We start from the raw sequence: 27,756 nt of genomic DNA, 5'->3' as shown, positions 1-27,756 counted from the left end.
CACGTCCACCCTGCCTGTCCAAAATAAATACGAATACAGCATGTACTTACGAATTTGAGCCGGTATTAGCATTTGTCACTCGATAATTTACACTCGCACTGTCACGTAATTCTTATCGAAATAACACAACAATTAATGCAGGCTATCGCAATCTGTCTGAATTAGGCGAACGTGCTGAAAATAAATATAAACAATATTTAGAATATCCCGTTATCTAAGTGAAAAAATGCACTTTTCACACACACGCGGAGCAAACACTGACTGCTAAGACTTATACCTGCCGCCCCTCGCCGGACTGGCTCACCAACTTACAACCTAACAATTGGAAGTTGAATTTATTGTCGGTGGATCTGTATAGGAAAATGCGCAGTTGCCTCACTGAATCGTAGAATCGCAGAAAGGTTGTACTCAAAATTATATAATACAGTAGTCATTTATGTCCGAAAGTGGAAGTATGAAATATACGAGCCGCAGTTCACCCAGGTGGGACAGAACGTGCGTGGTTAGAGAGACTCAGCTTTTGAAATAAGTATTTAAAAAAAAGGTGAAAGATGTCGGAGGCGAAGAAGTTAAACCAAAATATGGAAAATAAGTCATAGCTCTTTTAACGCAAACCTGACACATAGTTTGTTTAAAGTTCCTTGGTCTCCACAATGTTGTTGTTGTAACGGGTACCTAATCCCCGTTAGGATGGTAAGGATTATCTACGTTGTCGTTGACGTCATCCAACGGTAGGCAAAAGAAACATGTTGTTTCGACGGGGTCGGACCAAAGGTAATGGGGTGTCGGATGAGTGGGGTTTGTGGGGCATGCAAAGAGGTGGCCATTGTTATGCGGAAACTCATTGCACGCAGGACACATATTAGATATGTCGGAGTTTAACCTGCTACATCACCGAGAACGAAGCTGCCCAATTCCCATACCAGCCAATTCTACGCACCGAAATTGACCCGGATTTCTTTCGGCCAAGGGCTGTTATTTCGGAGATCTAACCCCGTTTAGATCGGTAAATCTTAGTTTAAGCTTGGCTTAGTCTGCACTCTGATCCCAGATGCTTGGGTGACCGTTTCTCCTTGATGTTATCGAACGTTTGATGGATTTTATGAGAGATTTTGCCATGTTGACAAATATGTCTTTGGCATTTCTTGCCGAGGTCAACAATATAAAAAAACGACTACTTTCATGGCGCTGAGATCCAACCTATGTATATACATAAGTCTTGCATAGTGGTAGGACACAGTAGAAATCGCTAAACCAATTTGAGTGCTAAACTTTGGGCTACAAAAGAGGTACACGACTTGGAAGATCGCATCGCACAAAGAGCTCAAGTATTTAGCAAGAAGAGCGGAAGAGCTTCGCGGATTGCAAAAACACTTACGTAATGATGTTGGGTATGAATGATCACTATGAATCATGATGAGTAAATATTTTCGGAGAAAAATTAGTCTCAGTGCTGAAACGCCCCCTTTTGTTGAAAGAATCTCGAAATACCGTATGTTTGTGGTAAACATGAAAATGATAAAGAAGCAGGGAATTAAAAATGAGAATCCCACAATAAGGAAATACAACCAGCGGTTATTTTGGGTCGAAACTGCCGATGTTACAATATAACTGTAAATTATTATGAACTCACGTGTGATTAAATAAGGCTGTATTTGCAAAAAGTGAAGATAACAAAGATATACACACATACATACATACATGTGGGCATATGTATGAGTATACCGCAGTGCTTCTCTATAACCATCGATATATGTATGTATGTATGAAATCGAAAAGGCTTTGATGATAAGTTGTGTGAACAGCCGTACACACCTCCTTATCGCTTTGAAATGCAGAAATATGTTTGAATGTATATACATATATACAGTAATATGTGTATTAATTGGCATCGAATGTGGCTTGCAGAACTCCTGTTGAAGAATGTAAATAAAAGACTTTACATTCAAATTGGTTCGATGTCAGTTGATGTGGGCACCCGGTCGCGTCAAGACGTGCAACACTCGTGGAATTGCCATTCGATTTCGAAAATATACCGTTATTATTTTTAATTGTTGTTGTTGGTGTAGTCTTAGTAAACATGTCACAGGAGTACAGTGTTAGTGAGGTGGCACAGAACAACGGTCGCGATGGCAAGCCTGTGTGGATTATTTACAAAGAGAGCGTCTACGACGTGACGACCTTCATAAACGAAGTACGTAAATATAGCAAGTGGAAAGATTTAATATAAGTGAAATTATAAAAACACCGTTTGAATATAAACCATAAGTTGAATATAAGATAAAGAAAGGTTTACATTATATTAAGGATTTAAGGAGGAATCTGATGCAATAAGTAATAGCAATAATCAAAGCCTCGGAAGACATTACTTTCAAAAATAACCTTAATTATTTTTCGAAAATTTTCTAAACTCAAAAATTTGTTTTTTTTTTTTTATTAATTTTCGATGTGAAAAATTAAAATTATTTAAAAACCGAAATTCGTTTTTTTTTTTATTATCGATTTCAAAAATCAAAATGTAGTAATTACAGTTAGGTTTTTTCTCCACAATTTCGAAGTACATAATTTAAGAATTCACTCGAAATTATAATTTTAAAAGACTTCGCATAGAGAAGGCATAAAACATTCCTAAAGTAATATCGAGGAGCCGGATAAAACTTCGTGTTCGTTCCGGTTACTTAGATCCGACTGTCACTATGCTACAATAATATAATGTTTTGAGGTTAGGTTGTATGTATATCCATTGCCTCCACTTCAAAAATAAATACATTTGCTTAAACCCAGATTCTTTGATTTAGGCTGTGCCATAAATACCTTTAACATAACTCAAAATGTATCCGAAGTTATGACTAGAAACGTTTTTTTTTTGTTGAAAGTCTGAAAAAATATATATGTGTTTGAATCACTTGATTAATCTGCAATTGCATCTTATTTATTTCTAGCATCCGGGTGGTGCAGAGTCCATACTCGAATATGCGGGTAAAGACGCCACAAAAGCCTTCAATCAAGTTGGTCATTCCTCCGACGCCATTAAGGAAATGAAGTCGTACAAAATAGGCGTGATTAGAAAAGAGGTAAGACAATTAAAATCGAATTCATGTATTTGCTTATCAGAAGACAATTTATGCACACTCGCTGATTTCCGGAAATTCCCCCAGAGCGGTGAATGTTTGCGCAACTCAGACACGGACATAGCGGTAATTAAACGTATATTTGCACCGTGTAGCCTAGTGACAGTTGACTAGTATTATTATGCATACATATACATATATATACATATATATATACATATATATGTATATGTAAATGTGTTTGTATGGATGTAAGCAGACAGTATTGAAGTTATTTTCTAACAGTGAGAGTTGTAATATTTGATATGTACATACATATTTACAGATATCATTTATCAGTACTGTGTTGAATACCAAGTTACGTGAGGTAGAATTACCATATTTTTAATTTGAATATATACCCGAACACAAATAACCTGTTGCGCTAAATACACGTAAAACAGTCTTAACTTTCCGTTGTTGCTGTAACGACCGAAAATACTCAACCAAATCATGTTAAAAAAATGAGGTATACGCGAGCTAGTCTCTTAGTTTTTGAGATATCGATCTGAAAATTTTCACACGTTCTTTTCTCTGCAAGGAGCCACTCATTTGTCCGATATCGAACCACCATAATGTTTAGTTGGCATACAAACTGAACAATCAAAAGCGCCGTTATATGGAAAACTTTTTTATTTCTCAAGATATCTTCACGAAATGCAGCATGGATTGTTGTACAAGGTAGCGCTACAACCTCTGAATAAATTGTTCAGATCGTACTACTATAGCATCTAGCTGTCATATAAAGCTGGAAGGATAAAGATTTTTTTACTATATTATATATTTTGCTATAATAAATGCAGCTGTAAAGGGTATTATAGCTGCGGTGAAGGCGAATTTAACTGTTTTTCTTGTTTTAACTGAAATTATTAGTGGTGTTGGTGTGAATGCAGCTACAGATTAGAAAGATTAGAAATTAATTAGAATAAACAGTCATAGTTCGCATAGTTAAGTCTGAGATATTTGCATGCAAATGTACATAAAATGATAAGTAATGCATGATAACGAATATACATTTGAAAATTGTTTCTAATTTCATACTTTTATTTCCATTTTCAGGGTATGCAAATACTCAGCACCCAGCCGACATCCGCAGACATTGGTCTAAATGAGAAACAGAAACAACCGCAAGAAAACTGTTCCGGCTCGGAAAAGAAACGAATTAAATTTTTCTTTTGTTTTTGAATAAAAAAAGGCGATCAATTTGGGAGAGTTTGCCTGACTGTGATTAAACTGAATTCACTCATACTAAGTCATATTCATATCGAAACATTTACGTCGGATCGCACGAATTCGTGCAGGGCGAGGTGCAAATGTGCGAATTGAAGACGCAAAGGAGTAAAATTAAAAATTTGTTATTTATTAGCTTCACTTACATTATATAATGTGGTTTGAATTCGTACTTATGTACATAATATAATTAAATATAGTTTACGTTACAAGTTAAAAATTAATTTATTGTATTTAGTTAATAAGTGTAAAATGCCAATAAATACACATTATAATACACTTAATAATTATATTTATACTAGTTTTGCTGCTGTCAATTTCAAGATATTTCTGCTAATGTGCCACTACAATTTGTTCATAACGCAAAAGCAACATTTTTCTGAATACCGGGATTAGTAAAATTCTATACAATACCTACAATTGACATTTGAAAATTTTAAACTAAGCTTCCTCGTCAGTCTTCAACACTTTTAAGCTGGGCTTCTCCGTTCTCTGGCGCTGCATCTAGCAAGATTGTACAGGCATTATCAAAGGGAGCTGTTGAAAAATTGGAAACATTGATAGCGCTGTGTCTTAGGTAATGATAGAAGCGAGTTGAGCGTCGCTCATGCGTGGCGCGTTGCTTCTCGCTGCGACAAATGGCGCGCAGTGCCGGTTCCACGTCTAAGGCGCGTGTACGCTGACTACGAGAACTGACTGCAGTGCTATTCATGTAGTCACATAGGGAGAGTCTAAATGTGAAACAGATATAATTGTAATATTTTATAAATATTTCGAAATTCACAAAGTAATTTAGTATAAATTTGCTCAAAACTACCAACAACTTCGCTAAAATTACTAAAGAATCTTCAGAAAGAGTATATACACTTTTTGAGCGTCAATAATATACATATATAGCCGTTTAGTGGTGTTTTCCTAATTTACGTACATATTCAAACTGTAGTTAGAAAACTCACCGTTCTCTCGGCGTATCGAAGAGATTGTAGGGGCACGGTTTCGCTGCCAAATTCACTTTTATGGCCTGTTCGACAATCTCGTGCGCAATCTCCTCGGAGAGATGGGGCAGTAACCGGTCGATACTCAAATCGGCGCTTCCTCCGGAAATTGAACCTCGGCCAACTCGTCTGCTGTCATCCGACATGTCAGCATTATGCGTGCCTAATAATGCCCCTATGGAAATGCTTTCGTAAAAATCACACATGACTTCAAGTGATGACTTGGTTTCATGCAGTTGACATACTTCTGCATCGGTTAGCGAACTGTTAAGCGCAGTCTTCTTTGGTGTACGTGTTCTGCGTTTCATTACGCTATTTTTGTCTCCATCATTATCACTGTGTTTCGAGGCTTTCTCAATTGAATTGCCCTCTTGTAATAGCAATCGCTGTGAGCACTGAAATACATCCGTTAAGTTTACGCGTAGTAAACTGAAATCGACTGGGAACGGTATGCGCCATTTTTCATTCTGGTTGACAGTGAAAAATTCAAACATTGAACGATGAATGTATACATCACTCTCTTTACTACACCCTTGCTTATTCAGTCGCTCTTTACTAAGTTGGTCATCAGGTTCCTGTGGCTGCTGCGTGCTCTCTTCGACTGATAGACTTCGTTTGGTTGGTGATGCGAAAAACCCCAAATCAGGTTTGGCCGCCTCATCCTTTTGTGGTATATGTTGATGTGTCGTAGTTTTGACATCACAAGCAGGTGCCGAAACCATGTTTGTTCGATCACCACCACTTTGAATGAAAAACTGCAGTTCCAACAGCGTTCTTCTCAGATCTTTTCTATTGTACAAATATAGAGAAACTAAATCATCCAAATTGATAGGACAATTTTCTATCAGTGAGAGCACAGCCATGAAGCGGGATATATTCAGAGCATTCGGCGGCGTAAAATATATTGTGTTCTGATTCATTAGCCGTTGGAGGTGCTGGCAATTGGGATTCGTGGCCATGACAATGACAGGTCGTTTTGAACAAGCCGCCAATGTGTAAATGGCATCAGTGAAACCACTGTCTAGTTGATCAAATACCACGTCCGCATCCTCGATAAGAATAAGACACTTTCGCGAATTTTGATTCATATCTCCAGTGCAGCCAGCATTGCTATCAGCATCAATGTGACTCTGAGAATTTTGTTTCATTAGCTTCTTTCCATTTAGTGACATGCGGAGTAAGTTTTTTTGAGCTTTACTAGAACTTTGTGTGGGCGTTGAGTCTTTACGAATTTGGTGTGATTGTGTTGCTTCCTAAAAATAATGGCATTGCTTTCACATTAATCATTGATATAAGTACATGTATTATGAAGATATTACTAACCTGCAGCTCTTGTATCAAACGTTTTCCAGTTCGCTTCATGCCAGCATTTATTTCGAGCACATTAAAATTCATATCATTTGCAAGTGCGTAAACAGCATTGGTTTTACCACTTGATACCGGACCCAGTAGTACCACAGCATTGCCAGTTCCATTGCTGAGACTGGAATTTGAGTCATTAGACACATCAAATGAGTCATCAATTGATTGCGAATTACGAGCACTTCCGCCACTACCATTGGCCCAAGTAGAAAGAAAGTCACGCAATTGTGTTACGGGCACGAGATTTACGAGCACCTGTTCAACGAGCATGGGTTTATACTTTTCAGTGAATAAAAGTTCACCATTGGGTGCAGATGGAGGCGGTTTCACTTCGTCTTGATCAGAAGTAGTACCTGTTGGTTCCAAATTTCGTATCCGTTGCGTTCGACGGGTCACCACAAATGATTCGCTCACTTGTTCCATATCCTGTGCCGAGTCCAAAGCACTAAAATATCGATATTTTTCGCGCATTTGATTGTAACATTTAAATGTGGGAAACCGATCGAATTGGGACTTCCACAATTTTATTATTGACCTTTTATTCTCAAGTGTTGGCAATAATGCTTCAAATGGAGGTGGTCGTTTTTTGTTAATTATAAATTGTTTTGTGCTACCTGAATTGTTCCGAGATCTACGCTTATATGCATTCGATTTTTTCTTTATTTCTGTTTCGACAATTGTGCTCAGCTCCAAATCGTTCTCATACAATTTTAATTTTATAGTAAATTGTATTTTATTTTGTAAAAATAACGCCTCGTCGGCATTTAACTGTTGAATATGACAAATACGAGGAAAATAGTCCAGCACCTCTTCATAATTTTGTTCGTATTGCTTTTGCTTTTCCATTTCTATGCGCATTTTCTCAGGCACACCCGACATAAGGAAATCGTGCTTCGCCTTTAGTGCAACTGGATCTGGGCTAGGTTTCGGTAGTGAACGAACGAAAAGCGGGGCCAATTTCTTCGACTTTTCTGGCGTTGACATATTACTATCGTCTAAATTTATTATTTCTACATCTATTGCCCTTTCACACTTTCTCGAAACCGAAACACATTTCTTAGCCGAAGACAATTTATTGGGACTCTTTTCTAAGTCATAATCATAACGAGCTTTTCCCGCGCAAGAGCGTTTTGGTCTACTACTAGGTGTGTTTTCAATTCCTAAATCTCTCTGATTATGTTGTACTGCCTCGACACTGCTTTCTATCACAGGTGTAATAGAAGCAACAATTGTTTCGGCACTATTTTTCCTACCCCGCCGGCGTGACTTTGGCGTTTCAGTTTTAGAGTTTCCTTTGTCTTTTGCTAAACAATCTTTGGCTGTTTTAGCAGCCAGCTCTTTCGGAGACTCTTTTCTCGGAAAATATCCCAATAGGCTGTCTCGTTTTTTGGTCGGGGAATTAAGTTTAGATAAAAACTCTTCTGTTTCCGAGTCCGTCTTTGCATTTTCTATTCGCTCATCGACTGAATCAGTCGAATCAGGTCGCAGTATTGTTCGCTTCCTGCGCTTAGCTTTATCTTTATCCAGTTTTGTGGCAGCAACCGTCGAATCGCCTCTTTTTGTTTTCATTTTATCACTTGCTGTTTGACTTGTGAAGCTATTATCCTTTTTAGGCGAAGCACCATTCACAAGCATCTGTTTGAACCTGCATAGACAATAAAAAGTAAATATCAATGTGCTTATTCATATTTATTTTTTTTTTACAAACTCACCGCTTCGCACGGTTCTCCAATTGTTGATCAACATATGCAGCTCGTGCTTCTTCATCCAATTTACGCTTTATGCCACCTTTTTTGTCGGCCCATTCCTGAAGAATCAACTTACGTTTGGTATTGACAACTGATTCTTGGGTTGCCGTTGGAGATGTCTCTTTTCCAGGTGTGTTTGAACCGATTGCTTTATTTCTGGCATTCATCATAACCTCAAAGGCATTCATTGCTTTTTGCTGAACTAGGCCAGTTGATGCTTCATTAGCAACCACTTTTGGATCCGATTTGTTTCCTAAATTATCTGTAGTCTGCTGATTTTTCTTCGGAGTTCGTTGAAAGTGACGCAGTATATCTCCATTTATGGAAGCATTCTTTAATGGACTTTTATTATCTAGAGATTTTTTTCTTTGAGCACTATCGGGAGAGCCTCCCTGACCGTTTTCCTGAACGGTCTTCTCTTGTAATGGTTTTGTTTTTGAGCGCTTGCCCTTTTCTTTGGCAGGTTTAGATATACTTTTACCTCTTAATTTATTAACAACCATTTGTTCATCTTCAGCCACTTTGTCTAATTCTGCAGTTGCCACAGCTACAGCTGCTGCTTCCATTTGTACAAGTTTCTTCTGTTCCCTTTTTCTTTTGTGTTTTTGTCGATGTTTCTTTTTTACGGAATTTAACACTTCTTCCATATTTTGTAGAATGAGTTTCGAGTCCGGACGTGGGGCTTTCAATATAAATTTAGAAACGCTTTCAGAAGTGCCTTCACTAACAACAGAACATTCACCATTTTGGATATCGGCGGAAACTAATATAGATTCATTACCGCTTTCAGTAGCACTAATAAAATTATTTACCACATTTGTATTTAAAGCAGTCATTTTTTACACTTTTTGTATCAAAAACTAAGCAAAGTATATAAATTGGAAGCCTTTTACTTAGGAAATAATTAATAAAGCAGCAAGCGAGATTGTGTGAATCTAATTGCACATCAATATGCGGGTTTATGCAAATAAAAATATAATCTACTTTGCTATCGCATTGACAAATGCTACTAACCAGAAAGAGGTCAGCCACACGCCTTCATCTAAGATTTTACAATATCTTTTCAATTAACAATTATTTATTGAATTACATCTGCAAATTTTGTTTTAATAATATTTAGCACGAGCTCAAAAAATCCGAAATAATTTAGAAAATCACATTACTCTACGCAATGCATCCGTTGGCAGTTTATGACAAATGATGGAAATTGGCGCGCAAAATAATAAACATAGGCTGAACATACCCCTTCCGAAAGGTGTTGCCCTACTTACGCTATGAATAATTCGTGTAGCAATTTTTAAATTTGCTATAAAACAATAAACTTAGAAATGGATGGTAAAACAAATTTATATTGTTATTTATATTGCAAAGTTTCGTATTCAGATCAGTTTTAATTACATTTCTTTAAAATTTAGTTTTTGAATTTAGTTGATAGAAAATTATTTAAGACACGTTTCTATTAATAGCACATGATAAAAAATATTAGTATTGCACACCGATAATGATTTTTTATTTTGACGGCGTTACGTTTATTTAAACCGCTATTGGAAGCTTTCATTTCACAATTCGAGGAAAAACGTCAAAAAGTTAAAAAGAAAAAAAATAAAAGCAAACAAGTCCATTTGGTGAAAACATTGGAAATATACATATTGTGTAAATTTACTTAGAGTCTCCGAATTTCTTTTCATTATTTGAAAACAGTAATATATAATTTATAAAATTCATATAAAAATTGCAAGTGTGTTTAAGTAAATAAAAATGGATAAGGATTGTGTAGAAGAGGTGGAAACACAGAAGGAAAACGACGAAAATATTAGAGTAGATGAGAAGTGCGACCATAACTTTGAAGGTATCATTGCAAATAATGACGTTGGCAAAGAGCAAAAAGATACAGTAATTATCACAACCTCACTTGGAAAGTTAAACGATGAATGTTCAAATAAATGCAAGGAGGAAGAGGCCCCAATAATGCCACATGTGAAATGCGATAATATACCGCTATCTTGCGATTCTGAGAACACGAATACAGTCAGTTCAAGCAGCAAAACTGTAAAAAAACAAGGTTTATCTAAAAAAATCGCCACACTTCAGGAAAAAACAAAAAACCTTCGTGATAAATTGGGGATCCACCGTAATAAATTGCAACAGCAAGCTATGGCTGTTTCAAATATCTCGGAAGTTTCTCAAATTAATGACACGTTAGCAGAACAAGCAATGAAATCATTACAAGCCAACATTACTAACTCACTAAATAACAGTATAGCTACAATTTCTGTAAATGAAAATCGAAAATTAAAAACTGCCCAAGTACAAGCTCGGTACTCGTCACGCAAGCAATTGCAAGAGAAAGTTGGAGATCTCCAAGAGCAAGTTGACGGCCTGCATGAGTTACTAAATCAATTAACTATTAAAAATCCACAACTTAAGGAACGTGTTCTAACACTTGCACATCGTAATCCTAAGCTTCGGCAAATAAAGCTTTTTACAGCAAGTGAAATAGCTGCGTCTACTAGTAGAAATGCACAACAATTGCTGACTGCCAAACAAAGAAAGGAATCAGAGGTCTCTAATGCCAGTACAACCACATCACAAAAAGATACAAATTCTATAAATGACAACGCTAGCGTACAAAAAGCTAGCCGAAAGCGTAGTCAACGTAAACGCAAAAATAAACTAACCAAAGACTCGAAAAATCAGAAAAGCGAGATAGAATCTTTAAGCAAATATTTGAATAATATTGTATCCGAATATTTCGGCCCAGAACAAAAGGAAAAGGCGGAAGAGTTGGAATTCAAAGGAACTTTTGATGATTTAGAATCGTATGCTCAAACGTTAGTGCAAGCGGGAATAGGACGTATAGTTGAGGAAGAAATACGAATTAATCGTAAGAATAACCGTCAATCTTTTATTACAATGTCCACGGACCGAGAAGGTACCGAACGTGACGGTATCATATTGTTGCCAGTAGCTAGACGTTATGCCTTTGAAGGAGATATAGTGCGCGCTTTCGTGATGAATATGGGTGTAGGAGCTACGCCAACTTCTTCACCAGCCGACACAGTAGCTAAGGAAGTAAGAAAAACGGAAGTCGAAGGAGCGTCAGTAACTGGTGGCAAAGAAACTTCAATTTCTTTAGGTATATATATCTTGTTTAATTTCATTTATTTATTTTCTTTAAATATAGTTATCTTGGAAGTTACCATGGTAAATTTGTTTCTCTGATTCCATTTGTAGCTGATGACGAGGATCCGTTCGAAGATACAGAATCACCTGATTCAGAAAACGATACTGAAATGGATGCTTCCGCCATTACTGTACCAGATAATTGCCCGAAATCGTTTGTGATATCTATAGTAAAACAAACGCCATTACGTGAAATTGTTGGAACTATTTCTTTCAAAAATTCCATGAAATTGAATGATGAGATAAGTTATTACAAACTAAAACCACACGACATGCGTGTACCAATGGTTTACATTCCAGAAAGCACATGCTCTTCGCACATAACAACAGAAAATCGAGATGATGTCTGTGGTTTGCTTTATTTAGTGCGAGTTATTGAAACGGACATTAATGGACATTGCATTGGTGAATTGCTACAACCTGTTGGTAAAGTTGGTAATGTAGAAGCTGAATTAAAAGCCATCCTACTACATAATGGATTGAAGAATATAAAACCATTTGAGCAGCATTTCAATGACCTGTATGCGCAGCCAGATCCACCTATAAGTGCAGCTGACTTACGTTTTCGGGAAGATTGGCGAGAAAAATGTGTTTTCACAATTGATCCGCTTACAGCCCGTGATCTGGACGATGCTGTCTCCGTGGAGAGTTTGGACGACGACATATATGAAATTGGTGTTCATATCTCCGATGTAGCTCATTACCTACAAGAAAACAGTGAGTTGGATAATATCGTCAAAGAACGTGCCACATCAATATATTTGGTAAACGAAGTTATTCACATGCTGCCTAAAACATTGTGCTTTAAGTGCTCACTACTGCCAGGTGAAGATAAATTTGCGTTTTCCGTTTTTTGGCGTATAAATAAACATGGTGAAATCATTGGTCAACCGCGTTTCACGCGCACAATTATCAATTCATGCGTCCAGCTAGCCTATGAACATGCACAAAAAGTGATCGACAATCCGAATGAAGATTTTGGCATAGACGATTTCCCCACGATTTGCAACGGCTTCACCGTTAATGACATATGCCCACGTATAAAAATTTTAAATACAGTTGCTGAAATATTACGCCAGAAGCGCTTTGATGGTGGTGCATTATCAATCAATAATCCGAAAATACGCTTCAATTTAGATCCCATAACCGGTGAAGCTTTAAACTATGAGTTGGATAGTCGCCAAGAGGCAAACTTTCTGATTGAAGAATTTATGTTGTTGGCGAATCAATCAGTCGCGCGGTTCATATACGATCGATTCCCTGACATATCCATTTTACGTAATCATGGTCCCCCACTTTCGAAATCGATGAAGAACTTGCGTGAAAAATTACTCAGCTTAGGAATGGAGTTCGATTGCTCTAGCTCAAAGGCTGTGTACGCCAGCATGCAGAAACTGTCTCGCGAGGCAAAAGATCCCGAAGCAATGGACGCTTGTTTAAGTGCATTGCTCACGAAACCAATGGCACGCGCTAAGTAAGTGTTCATTTTATCTATTATTATTTTTTTTTTAAGTGATTTCCTTTTTTAATTTATAATTTATTTTTAATTTTTTTTTTAAATTATGAATTTATTGTTTTTGAAATTATTATTATTTTTTTTTTTTGAAATTATTAATTTTTTTCAATTATTTATTAGGTACTTGTGTAGTGAAGGTTAATCAGAAGAGACTGACCTATGACATTAAGCTCTTTCCATACCTATTAATACATTATAGATGAAACAAACTGAAATTTAGAAAAAAAAGTTCATTTAGAAATGCAATCCGTCAGGGGTTAAATTATATTTTTTTCCTAAACTTCTTCAATTTAAAATTTTGTTTTCGAATTTATAAATATTTTTTTTTTATTTGATTAATTTTTTAAAATATTTTTCAATTATTTTTTTTTTAAGTTTTTTTTTATTTTTTTTTTAAGTTTTTTATTTATTTTTTTTTTTAAGTTTTTTATTTTTTTTTTTTTAAGTTTTTTATTTATTTTTGTTTTTATTTATTAATTTTTTTTTTTTATTAAGTTTTTCTTTTTATTTATTATTTTATTAATCTTTTTTCAAATTTATTAATTTGTTGTTTTTTTCATTCATTTATAAGGTACTTCTGTAGTGAAGGTAAATCAGAAGAGGCTGACCTATGGCATTATGCTCTTTCCATACCTATTTATACGCATTTCACAAGTCCTATACGAAGATACCCCGATATTCTAGTTCACAGGTACAGTATTCAAAAGCGACTATTAATTATTTTAGTGCATTTATCTTTAATTCAAATTTTATTTCAGGGTCCTAGCTGCTGCCTTAGACTACTGTCCACCACCCAAACGTAGCCCTGACGAATTGCATATGCTTGCCAAAATTTGTAATGACCAAAAGTACAATGCTAAAAATGCCGGAGACGAATCCATAAATCTTTTCTTTAAACGCTATATTAAAGAAAAACAATCAATTACCATGCGCGCTGTTGTAACAGAAATTTTCCAACACTTGTTGAATGTGGTCACTATTGAAACTGGCCACTCGATCAGCATTAATTTTAAAATGCAAAAAGTGTTGGTGGACACCTCAAACGCCCCGGCTTATGTGCTCATTGCCGAGCGCAATTCAAAGACTCCACCAGTAAAGCTGCAATTGTTCTCTACCATCGACGTGAAGTTAGTAATTTGGGATGATAAAGTTTGTGGCTTCTTCGTCTCTCCGGATCCTAAGCAACGACAAATCAACAGTATAGAATTGTCAAAGAAAAAACAACAACAATCCACTAGTGGTGCAAATAATTCTACGAGTGAAAATAGTGTCGTGCGTAAACAGCGAAATACATCGCAGCGCTCACAGCAAGAATTGGATGAAAATCAGTCGCAACAACAACAACAACAACGAACAATATCGGCAAACGCAAAATCGAAGCCAAAGCAAAATAATAACAACACGAAGAAGAATGACAAACGCGTTTAAACAAGTCCATTTTTAAAAAGACGATAATTTTAGATAACTCACATATATACATACATAATAGTTTGTTTCTAAAACGATTTCTGTTATCCTAATGGAATTTATTTAATTAAATTTAAGTATTGCTTGTAATTGTACGTGAAACGGATTTATGATTAATTTACTTAAAATATACCTCATTAGCTCATCTTATAGTGACGATATTGTGTTCTATTTCTTTAACTCACTTTAAAAGTACAAATTTCATTTAAAGACAAACTCTTATGTAAATACATATATGAACCTAAAAGAAATCGAAATTTTTTAAACGAACTTCCTGTAGAATTAAATAGAGCTATGAGTTTTAGACGAATGCGAAGCATACGCACAAACATATTTTCCGAAAATATGCTCATAATGACCAAAAATCATATATTGTTTAAGTGAAAATAATATTTGGTATGTGATCTTGCTATAATAGAACAATATGAAAGCATAAATGCATGTATTTATATTTTAAGCTATTTTATATAGTTTAACCGTTATTTACAAACAAATGCTACTTGAGAAGCTGAAATAAAAGAACCAAAAAATGATATTTTATATCTTTCATTAATTTATATCGGTTAATTGAACAGTTTGTTCAGAAGGCAAGTGAAAATTCATATAATTTTAAGGCAAATATTCGCGAAAAATTCGTCCACTATCAACATCATTTTAAGTCAGAAAAAAATGATTTTGTGGATTTTCTTATTTCTTTTCACCTGCAGCAAGTCATTTTGGACTTTTTTGTCCGCTGGTTTCATCGAATTTGGTGCTCATATGGCCCAAAACACCCAATTTTTTTAATCACCAAAACTTTTGCATTAAAATACAAAAAAAGAAAACACATCGTTTATTAAATTTTTGCAGCGCCCTCTTATAGAACTTTCTAAAGCTCAAACCTCCAACAAAAAAAGAACGGCAAAATTAATAATTCTTATTTGTAGCTTAATTAACTTTAAATTTGTGTTTAATGAGTTTTGTTGTTATAGCTTGAGGCTTAAGCTATAATTGTTTAGTCATTTTTATAAGTGTAAAGTGATTGTATAAATTTTACATATGAACAGGAATTACCATGATATTTTTCAGGGCGGAACACTCAATTAGAATTCGCTCTAAGATAACTCATTTTTATCGGAAATTTTGATTTTTTTAAGTAAATATTGATCTTTTTCATTTAATACCGTCCTCAACGACAGTCGGGTCTAGGTAACCGGAACGGACCCTGATATGTAGGTATTAGTTTCCGCGTAAACCTTTTCAATGTATTTGAGTATCGGTAGTCCGAATATATTTCGATGTAATAAATTATTAAAATTAAAACAATATAACACGCACTTTCAGGATAGAATAGGGCAATGTGGTGGTAATTAATGATAAGACACAATACCTCGGGGCATCAAAGCAGCACTCAAAAATTGTCGGCGAGTACTCGAATGCGACTAACGGCTTATGTTTTTATACTCGCCGGGTTATTCCTTTTTAACTAATCTTTGCGCAGTAAAGTAGGAATCAAAACGAGTTTACACCTTGGGGATTTTTTCACCTCACGGAAAGTACAAATGTGTGTCGGTTTGTATATTCTTGAACTGTAAACAATCAAAAGCAGAAAGCAACGAAGTTAAAAAACTTCTGAGCTTAATTTGCGAATATTCAAGTCGTGCGTTTTTTTATGGATAAAAATACATATACATATGTACATATGTACAGATGTAAACATTAATCGGACATTCTCCAAAAGAGAATGCAATTTGAAATATTAAACAAAACATCATTCACCATATCTGATAACAAAAGCAAACATTTGTGTGATCAATGATTCAATAAGTTATCAATAGCTTTGGTTTCAAAACGAGAGTTTAAAAAATCCACATACATATGTACATATGAGTTAAAGAAAGACTTAGAAAGACACAATATGAATTCCTAGTCTCTCTTTTTAGGGTGTGCAAAATAAATTACATACATAAGTGCACGTTTTTTTTTATATCTTTTTAACAAACTCAAAAATATCTACATCAAATCTATTTATAGTCTAAGTCTAAGTTCGTAAGTATCACGCAGTGAAATCAACGAGCTATAGACTACATTGTAACTAGTGTTACTGACTAGATTGTAAAAGCAAAGTTTAGGAAGCCTCTTCGATTGCTTAACGATCTTCTAAAGTTCTAAGTATACAACTTGTAGAAGAGAAAAGTCGAACTGCCATATAGCTATGTACGTATGTATGTATTACTTAGCCAAGAGTAGGCTGGAGAGCATCGTGGCAAACCAAGCATTCAATAATCTTTCATAACATGCAGTATAATCTATGTATATTGATACGCAAATACGAATGTGTGAGCATAATGTGGACACTTGTAGTTTGGATGTACATATGTACATATGTATGTGTGTATGTATGTATGTAGGAGTTTGAGCTGAGTAATGGGGTTTTGCTTGATCTTCCCAATGACGGCGCGTATAAAACCGGCAGTGAAATATAATTTACGGTAAGTTAATCACAGAAGGTTGCCGGGGAATAACGCACGCTGCTCACTAATATACGCGTGTTCAGATTTATTTGCATACGAAATTCGGAAATAAGACAGTGATAAACATGAATTCGAAATTAATTATATTGTGTATTTGCGGTATGTGTTTTTGTTTGTTGTATTTTTACCTAACGTAATAAAGAATAAAGATTTTTTCCTAATGTTAAATATTTAAAATTGGCTTTCTCTGTTTGTGTTTAGTGCAAATGTGCGCGCTGGCAAGTGGGCGTCCCCAACAGTGGCAGTGGCAGGGTCCAATTTTTTCGAATCCATTTTTGCCTGATCGCCCTGGTAAGCGCATAGTTCATTATTATTACTAACAAACAACAACACCTAAAGTGGAATTCTCCTTTGCATCACTTGGCTCACATAGGTGCCGGCACTACGACTACCACTCCTGCACCGCCCGCCTCGTCGACAACAGTGCCTTCGCCTCGTTATCTAGCCTGTTTGAGGGCCTGTCCCACCACCATGGAATACAATCCTGTTTGTGGCAGCGACAGTCAGAATTATCACAACCACGCTCGTCTGGACTGCGCCGCACGTTGCGGTCAAGGTTGGTATTGAAGGCTGGTCACAGCGCCGAATGCTTTTCCCTTCACTTTGTTGCTCAAATACCCATTCAATTTGCTTTTATTCCTTTCAGATGTTGTTTTTGTACGCATGGGAACCTGTAATGCCTTATAAATGGCTGAGAGCGCATTTTTAATGAACATAAATTTCATCCAGGAAGTTGAAAGAAAATCTATATTTACAACTAATTCGGAAGTAATGTTAAATTAAAGTGGACCGCCTCTGCCACATAGATTAAGTTAGCGACTGATCCGCTTATAAGCATGCACTCACACACACACTTTATTGCGTGTATGTTTATTAGTCTTTATATTTTGGCGTCTAATTAATTTTAAGGAATTTATAACTAACGTTCTTCCAATGAAATTTAAACAAATAAAATCATTATTTATACAAACATACATATACACGCATGTGTTAAAAAATCGCCAATTATGGAGAGATGTCCATTATCAAAGGTTATCAGTTGCTGTTTGAATCAAAGTCTGAACCAAAGCGTTGCCTTGTTTTTCATCAATCAAAGCCAGCGAACTTTTTAGCAGAGAGAATTATTTAAAATTTGTGTACAAACACATTTGTATACTCATTTGTATGTAATATCGATACACAAACACGGACAGAGATATATAATACCGTTTCTATCCAAAGAATATTATTTATATGTATATGATCTCTTAGGTCTTAAGACTTTAATTTGTAAAGTGATCTCCTTAACATAATTGGCCTTAACAACCGCGCCGTTAGTTCTGCTTTCTCCAGAATGGATAAAGTAGCTAAGCAAATGGGTCTGGTGGTGAACGAGACGAAATATATCCTGTCATCAAATAAACAGTCGTCACAGTCACGACTGTTGACAACGTCCGGTGTGTTTAACGTGGGTACCTGCTGACGACAGCCTTACTCCACGGCGCTCAAAAGCACAGCGGATCAAATTAATGCGTTGATCAGCGCCCTGAGAATGCTAAGCATTTTCAGTACCAATTGGCAGTGTGGAATGGACACACTAACCACCTTGGTCGGGTTCGAGGCCCATCTAAAACCTCTGCCGTGCTTTGGGTCCGGCACCCGGTTGCAATGCAACTCCACATTCAACTGACAAGGTCAATTCTTCCCGCATTTGGGTTTTAACCACAACCACCACGATACTCCCCGAGGAGCCAGTCCACATGAGCAGGTTGGAGTTACCTCCAAGGTTCTATACGGCTCTGGACTGGTGGTCAGAATTTTAGTCGCCTCTTACGACAGGCATGCCTTACCACGGGTATATTCGGTTTCCCCCCCGAACCCAAAGGGGGTCCCCCCTACCCGCAGGGGGAGTCACTGTTGACAGTCATAACTTCGAAGTTGTAGATAATTTCGTATATTTAGGAACCAGTATCAACACCAATAACAACGTCAGCCTCGAAATTCAACGCAGGATATCTCTTGCCAACAGGTGCTTGTTCGGACTAAGTAGGCAATTAAGAAGTAAAGTCCTCTCTCGACGAACGAAACCAAAACTCTATAAGTCACTCATTATTCCCGTCATGCTATACGATGCAGAGGCGTGGACGATGACAACAATAGATGAGTCGACGTTGCGAGTTTTCGAGAGAAAAGTTCTGCGAAAGATTTATGGTCCTTTGCGCACTGGCCACGGCGAATATAGCATTCGATGGCACGATGAGCTGTATGAGATATACGATGACATTGACATAGTTCAGCGAATTAAAAGACAGCGGCTACGCTGGCTAGGTCATGTCGTCCGAATGGACAACAACACTCCAGCTCTGAAAGTATTCGACGGGGGAAGCAGAGGAAGAGGAAGACCTCCACTCCGTTGGAAGGACCTGGCTTCGCTTGGAATCTCCAATTCGCGCCACGTAGCGAAAAAAATAAACGACTGGCGCGCTGTTGTTAACTCGGCTATAATCGCGTAAGCGATTTTCACGCCAGTAAAAAGGAAGAAGAAGAAGGAGAGGTTAATTAATTAGAGGGGCCCATAAAGTATACATATAATATATATAAATGGTCCGCGTGACGAGCTGAATCGATTTAGCTAAGTATGTGCGAACTAATGCCTCAATTTTTTGGATATATAGTACATCTGAAAGTTTCCAAACGTCTTTTATCTATAAGAAGCTGCTCATTTGTCAGAATCACCGATATCAAATTAACTGACCGATCAAAACCAAGATAAAGATCTCTTGATACAATTTTTTCTATAAGAAATTCACCCATAAAGAAGATAATAGTTTCGGCGCAGCCTTAGTTTGTTTAGTTTTTTAAATTACAAAATAAAAATAGTTTACAGACTAAATATTAATAGATCTGGGAATACATCAGTCGTTTAAAAGCGGATTCATTTACTAGATCTAGCATTTGACAGGTAATATAATAAGTAAAAAAGGCCACAACTATATAATGGTGGAAACATAACACTTATGTACATATATAAACTTCTTGAGGTTTACACAGGTCTCACGTGAGCTCAGCGAAGCTATTTTGTCACAGGGCGAATTGTAAGGTTCTATCAGTCTGCACTTAAATCTCATACTTCAAAACATTCAGAGCAGCTAACATCCGCAATGGATTTGTGGCCGGCTTCGTCGATTTACGAAGCTTTTATTGATTATAGGTAATTTCCTTCAGGTTTGATGACCCATACTAATAAAAAAATGCCATTTAACCAGCTAGATAATTGTCTCATATTGTAAGATCAGCTCAAATGACTCATATTTTGGAATTGTTTTATGGATATTTTATTGTTTAGAGCGCTCTTGACATGAGCAATCAAAAAGGTTAACTCACAGCTCATAACGTCACATCGGAATGAGTGCAAATAAGATCAGTAGACAAAAATATAAATCTACAAAAAGACCTACAGACATTCGAACATAACTACGCAAATGTGTCTACATGCATACATACATACATACATATATGTAAGCATATTTACAGCCGAGTATCTGCAAAAGAATTATAATTTTATGCAACTGAATGGATTCGAAAGATCAGTAGAGAATCGACATTTGGAGAGAAAAGACGCTAACAACACAGTAAACAAATAGGTTACTGTAAAAACAACTACAACTGAATATATAATAAGTGTGCCAATTAAGATATTCAACTGAAAGAAAAACAAATTTACCGAAGGAATTGAAAATATGAAAAGGTTAAGGAATACTTTCGCGCTTGGTAAGTTTTGCTTCCAAATTCGTGTACAAAAAAAATTGTAGATCCAGAAATTAACAATAGTTTTATTACTTTTTTAAATATTTTTCAAATGAGATCAGCCGCAATAATAGTTAGCTGTGCGACATTTGTTGCTGCTTTGCCCCGACCAGCTAACGATCCCAACGCCGAGTATGAATTGATAAGCGGGGGCGCCCAGGTTGGTCCTAAGCCCACTTTTGTCCCAGTCACGCGAAAACCGCTTATAATTAACACCCCACCGCCGACTCCAGCCAACTCGAAGAACTTCGCCTTTGACCCGATCACCAAGACATGGACTCTAGTGAAGAAGGACGCTCCCATACCATCGGAAGGCACACTCATATGGAACCAAAGTAACGACAAATGGCTGACCGAAACAGCCAGGCGCGTCTAATGATGCCAATGACATTTATGGATGATTAAAAGTAATTGTCGAAGCAAATGCAATTGTCTTTATTTCTAAGGTCATATGCAAATGTGGACTGATGACAATGTGTAACTGTTTTAATTGATCAATTCACAAACACACATATGTATACATTTGTATTTGTTAATATTTTTATTGTTGTAAATTTCTTTCATCAGAAAAACAAAAAAAATCATTGCACTTTATATTTCGATTCGTAAGTATATAGACATTTAACACAGTTTATTTGGTTGAAATTAAATTTCCGCTTTTTTCTTACAAAAATAATGCCAGTGTTATGAAAAATATATTAAAGCTTTTCTTAATGATCATCTCGCAAAGTAAAAATCTCCAAACTTGTGGATCAACCTTGAAAGGATGCTTTCTGCTCGAGATGAATTTTTATTCGACACATTTCTTCTGCCGTGAAATTTAGTTTCTTACTTGCACTGTCCGCAAAACTGTCCAATTTTTGGCCGATTCCGCGTAATTGCTCGCGCAGCGCCATCACTTCGGCGCGCACGTCCGAAATGCCATTGACCTGGCTCTTAAGCTTCACGGCCACATCGCTTTCGGCCATTAACTGATCGTGCACATTGGTAGCCGAACGCGGTCGTAACAAGCAGTCGTTTTCGCGTACCGTAATCGTAACATGCGGTTCCTTTAAATCATTACTTGATTTTTTATTATTTATATTATTGTTTTTCGTTACGGAGTTTGCTGATGTTTTATCAGCCGACGACCCAACTGGTATGGCAGTGCAACGCTTTTTTTCTTCAAACTGTCGCTGTAAGCTCTGATTAAACATGTTGTAGTTACTTTCGAGTTTTCGCCGACGTAAACTCAAATTGCGATCGCGTCGCTCAGCCACCAGTTTGTAAATATTCAACTTGATGTCCTCGGGTAACTGATTGTCACGCGGATCATTTGGCCGAGTCACGAACTGTAATTTGTTGCGTGAAGTGCGTAATAGCGCGCTACGCTTGCAGAGTTGCATTAATTTTACTGGTGCTCGGCGGAGTAAGCGTGAGAAGAATAAGCTTTCTAGTCGTGAAATAAGCTCTGCCTGACGCACCAACCGATCTAGGGTGGCCGATACTTGTAGACCCTGAATATCGCTGACAGCCAAACCCACCATCAGGTTAGTGAGTATGACCGTCACGAGCAATACAAAGCAGAGAAACAAAATATGTGAGGTAACTGGAAATTTAACGGGTATATCTCCATAAAATATATCCTCAAACTCCAGTTCTCCGGACATCATCGTGATGGCTTTGAGCAGCGACCTAAAGCAGGATGAAATATTTATAAAGTATTTAATACTCAATCAGTATTATTATCGGTTTTTACCATGTGATATTTTCAAATGGTGGATAGTCGTTGAATAGCACCGAGAAGCTGAGGCAGAAGGCAATCAATAAACAGATGTAGGCCAAAAGGAATTTACAAAAGTTGCCGGCAACTGCAAAATATTATGAAAACCCGTTAGGTGATTGAGTATTATTTGTGAAATAAAGTATACAGATGTGCTTATAAAAACATGATCAAATCTTGAAAATAAAAGAGCACTAACACTCTACAATAGGGCTCGAAGTTAGCCTTTTTTCTACCTTTCTCTTACCTTTTGTGAACATTTGCACATAAACGCCGAATATGGGGAAGCGTCCTACTAGCATCATTAGCTCCAGCCAAACTAAATACACTACAATAGCCGCCACGTGATGTTGCCAAGTAGGCACCGCCAACAAATTTGTGGGGATCAGTATCTCTGGTGTCTAAAAGTAAGCGCGATTACACAACAAATTCAAAAATATAACGGTCGTGAGGGTTTATCTACCACACACAGCAAGACACCAAAAACGATGGCCCACTGCAGCCAATTTTCCCAGTACTTCGCATAGCCTTGTAAGCCGTGAGCCATCTACATTAAAGCGATACAATTTAATCACACACGCTTAAGTATTCAATAGTAGACTACATAAGCAGGACGATTTACCTGAAAGATCTCTTTACCCATCAATATTAAATTCAGTATTATAACGAAATAGCCCACTGTGCTTATATATGCGGGCGCTTCACACTTCGGATTCTTATCACAGTTGCGTGCATACACACCCACGATGTACATTGTGAATAGGAAGACATAGATTGCATGATAAAGTAGACTCATCAGAAAGAATTTTCGTATGCGGCGCCATTTTAGAAAAAGAAAAGTCTCGCACAATGGATGCATCAATAAACGCTTCTGGCCGACTTCGATTAACGACAGAAGCAATTCAGTCTCTCCACGTTCAAATGATGTTGGCGGCACCAACAGACGAAAATCCAATTTGATTTCACAGTCTACATCACCGATTTCGTGGTCATTTACCTTAATTGAACTATCCATTTTGGCCGTCAGTTTCGGTATAATCTCAGGTGTACGGCGCACGATGAAAGACAAGGCGGACACATTGCCCGAGGTGCGAGCCGTTATATCTGCGCCATGTTCTGTAAGTTTAGAAAGTACGCTTACAAGTGATTCAGAGGTGTTGAGAAAAGCCCTTTAATAATCGATAAATTTACTATCCCGTTTAAAGAATTGCGAATTTACAAATTAAATTTGAATTAAACACAGACAAAGAAGTTTGTAGTCACACACATGGCTAAGCACCCAACCTCGAAAGCTTTAAGAATCCCAATATATTCTGCTGACCCTATATTTTTGTTGAAAAGAGAGCTCGAAATGGAAGATGTCTGGCAAGCACGCTATATGGCCCTTTAACTCAAATCTCTCAGGCAGATTTTCGGTTCCGTAGTTCTTTATAGTGAAGTTTAATCATAGAGAGCTCTCCTCCACTTCTTCTCGTAGCAAGTCAATTACCATATAGTTGTAAACTGGAATTTAGACATCATCCATATAACCAGAGCAACTTACCAATGAATGTGTAGACGCAATTACTGAACTCATTCAAGGCCGCTATATGCAGAGGCGTATAACCATAATTATCCGCTTTGTTGACATTGGCACCCGCTTTCAATAAAGCATTGCAACAGTCCAAACTACGAGATTGCTTGACGATTGCAGCATGCAAAGCGGTGCGACCGTCCCTGTAGACAGCATTCACGTTGGCGCCATGCTTGATCAGTAAATCGACAGTTTCGATGGATTGCGATAGACAAGCCAAATGCAGTGGGGTCTGGTGGCTGGCATTACGACAATCCACTTCCGCACCGTGCTCCAGCAGCAAACGTACACATTCGACGTAATCGTTCTCAGCGGCTGCGGTTGAACGAAATGGAGAACAGGTGTGAATTGACAGTGAAAATTGACAGCTGCTAATCGTACATATAACATACCCAAGTGTAAGGCTGTCAGTTTCCCTTCACCGAACTGGGAGCGCACATCTGCACCATGATTCAAAAGCAGTTCCACACATTTACTGAAGCCTAATGCGCAAGCGGTGTGCAACGGTGTCTCTGTGTAAACCTATGACATAGGAACAAACATTCTTAGGGGTTTAAAAGTTTTTTGTTTAAGAGGGATGGAAGGTATGTGTTTAGTAGGGGTAAGAAACAGGAACTAGAAAGGAATGTGACGCAAATGTCACCTACCTGTGGCGTGTTGGGATCTGCGCCGTATTTGAGCAACGTCTCCACACATTCGACAGCGTTGCGATCGATAGCGAAATGCAATGCCGAACGCTTCTCAATGCCAATGTTGATGTGCGCTTTCCGTTTCAATAGCAGCAAAATGCATTCCACGCTCTTTGCACTATCCACGCCGTGACGGTTCAACGCAATTTATATGCCGGCGCATGGAGCCGGCCAAAAGGAAGGGGGCGAGGTGTTCGTGATCGTGATCGCGGTTGCGTTCGAATTGGCGCGCATACAACCGCCGCAAGGCCAGGAATAAAGCGAAAAATGTATAATATAAATAAATAATATTTTCTTTTCTATTGGCGTCAAAAAATATTTGGTCTAATTTAAATTTGTTTATATGCGGATGACATACAAATGCACATACCATACCATCTGTATGATGTGTGAATAAAGCGCAGCGCGCCGAATTGTCGATGCGCTGACAACGTCTCGATAAGTGTGCGTTGACTCACCTGGCAGCACAGTGTAGAGGTGTAACTTCCTTTTTGCCATCAAAACGATTAGGATCAGCACCACGGTCCAACAAAACCTTGGCGATGTGCGCATTTCCACGACAGCAAGCGAAATGCAGCGGCGTGCGACCTCTTAAGTCCTTACAATTGGGATCGGCGCCATAGTGATCGAGCAAGAGAATAATATTCTCTGTGCAACCATAGATCGAGGAATACAATATCGCTAAGTTGGCGTCATTAGTGGCTGGCGTAAGTGCTGGTTAGTGACGAAGAAAAAATAAATTGAGAAACTTTAAGTTGTTTGCGATCGGCCGTCGGTAACTGACCCATAAAGCAATTTGTCTTAACCATTTCGAATATGGCGAGCGAATTCGGCACTAAACTGAGTGTCTCCTCGACCTCAAGCTGGTCCCAGATCATCTGATGCTGCTGCTGCCACAGGAAGATCTCATGCGCTTCATCGCTGAATACGGCATCGCTATTGCTGCTGTTCTCGCTGGAGATGCTACGCTTATCGAAAAAGAAATCGTGTGTTTCATGGCTCTCCGAATTCCACTTGAGATCGTTCTCCTGAAAACAGTTCGGTTTCAGACATTGATTATTTGGGAAACATCTTTTTTTTTGGAATTTATATCTTTAAGGTCTTTAATCCTTACAATAATGGAAAACCGCACATTTTCCATGATCACTGACGTTGGAACACTTAAGTTGGGTTTTGCACCTGAGTCACTGAGTCGAGTAGACGCTTGAGAAGTTAGCGAATGAAAGTAGAAGGATTTTGGCCACAACTGTCAATTGATTCAAATGAAAGCACAGTGATTCATATGAAAAGCACTTGGAATGAAGCAGCACTCAGTGCCATATTGGCATTAACTCATTTCGCCTCAAATAGACCGCGTAAAAGAAATTCACAATCAAGCAAATAGCACTCCAGTTGTGGGCACGTGAACACACACACATATATATTTATGCGTATATTTATATATTTTGACTATATAATTATGTTCTTATTTTTTAACATTCATTGATCGATTCTGCTGTAATTTATGTGTTTGCAAATCAATAAAACTTATTCAAAATTTCTATACAAATAGCAGCGTATATTTGGGTCTCTATGTATGTATGTGTGTCATATAAATAAAGAAATCTTTTCTCTTTCTGCAATTCTTTTCATATCACTAACAATAACCGGGTGTTGATTTTTAAATCCGCAACATTTAGAATGTAAACATTGTGACGTTTTCATTGATTTTATTAGATTTGGAACCAGCGTAAGACTTTTCCGATTTTTCAAATTCAACGCAAACCGTTCGCACCGAGGTGCTAAGAGGAACTGAGTGTTTACACTTTTAGCCACAATTTCGGTTGGCGATCTTCTGTTGTTGCATACTTAGCCACTCAGAAACCACTTCCAATTTTCATATTCAAATACACACTCAACTACAAACATACATACATTTTTCATTTATACATTTGAACGTACTTACATGAACCAAATGTGCTCGTTGGAGATCGCCTGCCGCAAAGTATGGCCCACAGGCTGGCTGGAAAAATAAACAATAATGCTGGAGAATTTCAAGAGGCCTACACTCATTCGGTTGGGTTCTTCAGACTACGTAAACACTAGATAAAGTTCTGACACACAATATTGATTGAAAAATAAAATATTTGAGAGATCGCGGTGTTTGCCTTAGAGCACTAACCTTGGCTAGAATACTTCCAAAATGTTCACGACTTTTTATCCAAATTTTCTCAAGGGATGCTAACTCTCCTTTGCTGCAATATTTTTTAGGATTCTAGTGGAACTATTTTCATCACCTATCTCGAATACGATATAACTGTCAATAAATAGAACTACTAACTGATCGAATTTGACACGGATTGACATTTTCTGGTATCTTTGTACAGGCATGCTGACGCTTAATCCGATTTCCACATAACTACTTGTTATAATCCTCGGTGGGTTAGCCTTTAGTGCCTTCAGCTAATTTAAGTTGTTTCGGCTCATTTTTGGAGCATCATTTGCCAGATTATTGGACAGTCATATTTCCCGTCATAACTCCTTGTCACCAGTAATGATACATTTGATGAACATAGGGTCTCAGCTACATTGTCAAGCATCTATATTGCAATTTCTAATTGACATCGTCTTAGCAACTGATTCAGCTCTTTTCGTCTAGTATTGACACGTTTCGTAACCAAAACATTATCTAAAATGTGCTGGGTCGATCAGTAATAGAAGTTGAGATTCTCTGCCATCTTATTGATGTCAAAATGACAGTTTTCATGTAGTGTTTCATTCACAGAGGTGAATGGACGACTCACATATCATGACAAGTTTTCGTTGACTCCACAACCTTCACT

At 37.4% G+C, this 27,756-nt stretch overlaps 6 protein-coding genes across 8 annotated transcripts; 4 read left to right on the top strand and 2 right to left on the bottom strand.

Moving 5' to 3' along the window:
• The first annotated feature begins 465 nt into the window (after nucleotides 1-465).
• Nucleotides 466-4,632, top strand: LOC126763084 (cytochrome b5). The gene is made up of 3 exons (XM_050480285.1): nucleotides 466-2,194; nucleotides 2,943-3,074; nucleotides 4,170-4,632. Exons 1-3 carry the CDS (start codon nucleotides 2,081-2,083, stop codon nucleotides 4,293-4,295), a joined length of 372 nt encoding a protein of 123 aa, XP_050336242.1. The 5' UTR covers nucleotides 466-2,080; the 3' UTR covers nucleotides 4,296-4,632.
• On the bottom strand, nucleotides 4,450-9,612 carry LOC126763042 (enhanced level of genomic instability 1). Of its 2 annotated transcripts, XM_050480215.1 has the most exons (5): nucleotides 9,460-9,612; nucleotides 8,410-9,240; nucleotides 6,659-8,342; nucleotides 5,297-6,588; nucleotides 4,450-5,071 (listed from the first exon to the last, which is right to left on the bottom strand). In XM_050480215.1, the coding sequence occupies exons 2-5, from the start codon at nucleotides 9,090-9,092 to the stop codon at nucleotides 4,795-4,797; spliced, it is 3,936 nt and encodes a 1,311-aa protein (XP_050336172.1). In that variant the 5' UTR covers nucleotides 9,093-9,240; nucleotides 9,460-9,612; the 3' UTR covers nucleotides 4,450-4,794. The 2 variants fall into 2 exon arrangements, with proteins under 2 accessions (XP_050336172.1, XP_050336171.1); XM_050480214.1 differs by having other exon boundaries at nucleotides 8,410-9,612.
• A 425-nt stretch (nucleotides 9,613-10,037) lies between these two features.
• On the top strand, nucleotides 10,038-15,146 carry LOC126763046 (DIS3-like exonuclease 2). Its single transcript, XM_050480221.1, has 4 exons — nucleotides 10,038-11,581; nucleotides 11,680-13,102; nucleotides 13,716-13,835; nucleotides 13,903-15,146. The coding sequence occupies exons 1-4, from the start codon at nucleotides 10,204-10,206 to the stop codon at nucleotides 14,570-14,572; spliced, it is 3,591 nt and encodes a 1,196-aa protein (XP_050336178.1). The 5' UTR covers nucleotides 10,038-10,203; the 3' UTR covers nucleotides 14,573-15,146.
• A 1,936-nt stretch (nucleotides 15,147-17,082) lies between these two features.
• LOC126763086 (uncharacterized) lies at nucleotides 17,083-18,098 on the top strand. Its single transcript, XM_050480286.1, has 4 exons — nucleotides 17,083-17,223; nucleotides 17,326-17,415; nucleotides 17,498-17,680; nucleotides 17,771-18,098. The coding sequence occupies exons 1-4, from the start codon at nucleotides 17,190-17,192 to the stop codon at nucleotides 17,809-17,811; spliced, it is 348 nt and encodes a 115-aa protein (XP_050336243.1). The 5' UTR covers nucleotides 17,083-17,189; the 3' UTR covers nucleotides 17,812-18,098.
• A 2,585-nt stretch (nucleotides 18,099-20,683) lies between these two features.
• LOC126763087 (uncharacterized) lies at nucleotides 20,684-21,560 on the top strand. The gene is made up of 2 exons (XM_050480287.1): nucleotides 20,684-20,874; nucleotides 20,973-21,560. The coding sequence occupies exons 1-2, from the start codon at nucleotides 20,844-20,846 to the stop codon at nucleotides 21,284-21,286; spliced, it is 345 nt and encodes a 114-aa protein (XP_050336244.1). The 5' UTR covers nucleotides 20,684-20,843; the 3' UTR covers nucleotides 21,287-21,560.
• On the bottom strand, nucleotides 21,429-26,707 carry LOC126763048 (transient receptor potential channel pyrexia). Of its 2 annotated transcripts, none has more exons than XM_050480223.1 (11): nucleotides 26,049-26,707; nucleotides 25,719-25,962; nucleotides 25,393-25,648; nucleotides 24,893-25,052; nucleotides 24,638-24,767; nucleotides 24,216-24,560; nucleotides 23,295-23,788; nucleotides 23,136-23,219; nucleotides 22,920-23,073; nucleotides 22,649-22,760; nucleotides 21,429-22,584 (listed from the first exon to the last, which is right to left on the bottom strand). In XM_050480223.1, the coding sequence occupies exons 1-11, from the start codon at nucleotides 26,073-26,075 to the stop codon at nucleotides 21,663-21,665; spliced, it is 2,928 nt and encodes a 975-aa protein (XP_050336180.1). In that variant the 5' UTR covers nucleotides 26,076-26,707; the 3' UTR covers nucleotides 21,429-21,662. The 2 variants fall into 2 exon arrangements, with proteins under 2 accessions (XP_050336180.1, XP_050336181.1); XM_050480224.1 differs by having other exon boundaries at nucleotides 23,670-23,788.
• Nucleotides 26,708-27,756: the final 1,049 nt, after the last annotated feature.

Source organism: Bactrocera neohumeralis, chromosome 6 (genome assembly GCF_024586455.1).
Source record: "Bactrocera neohumeralis isolate Rockhampton chromosome 6, APGP_CSIRO_Bneo_wtdbg2-racon-allhic-juicebox.fasta_v2, whole genome shotgun sequence".
Taxonomy (NCBI): Eukaryota; Metazoa; Arthropoda; class Insecta; order Diptera; family Tephritidae; genus Bactrocera; species Bactrocera neohumeralis.
Note: the sequence above shows the minus strand (reverse complement) of the source record. Positions and strands in the feature narration are given on the sequence as shown.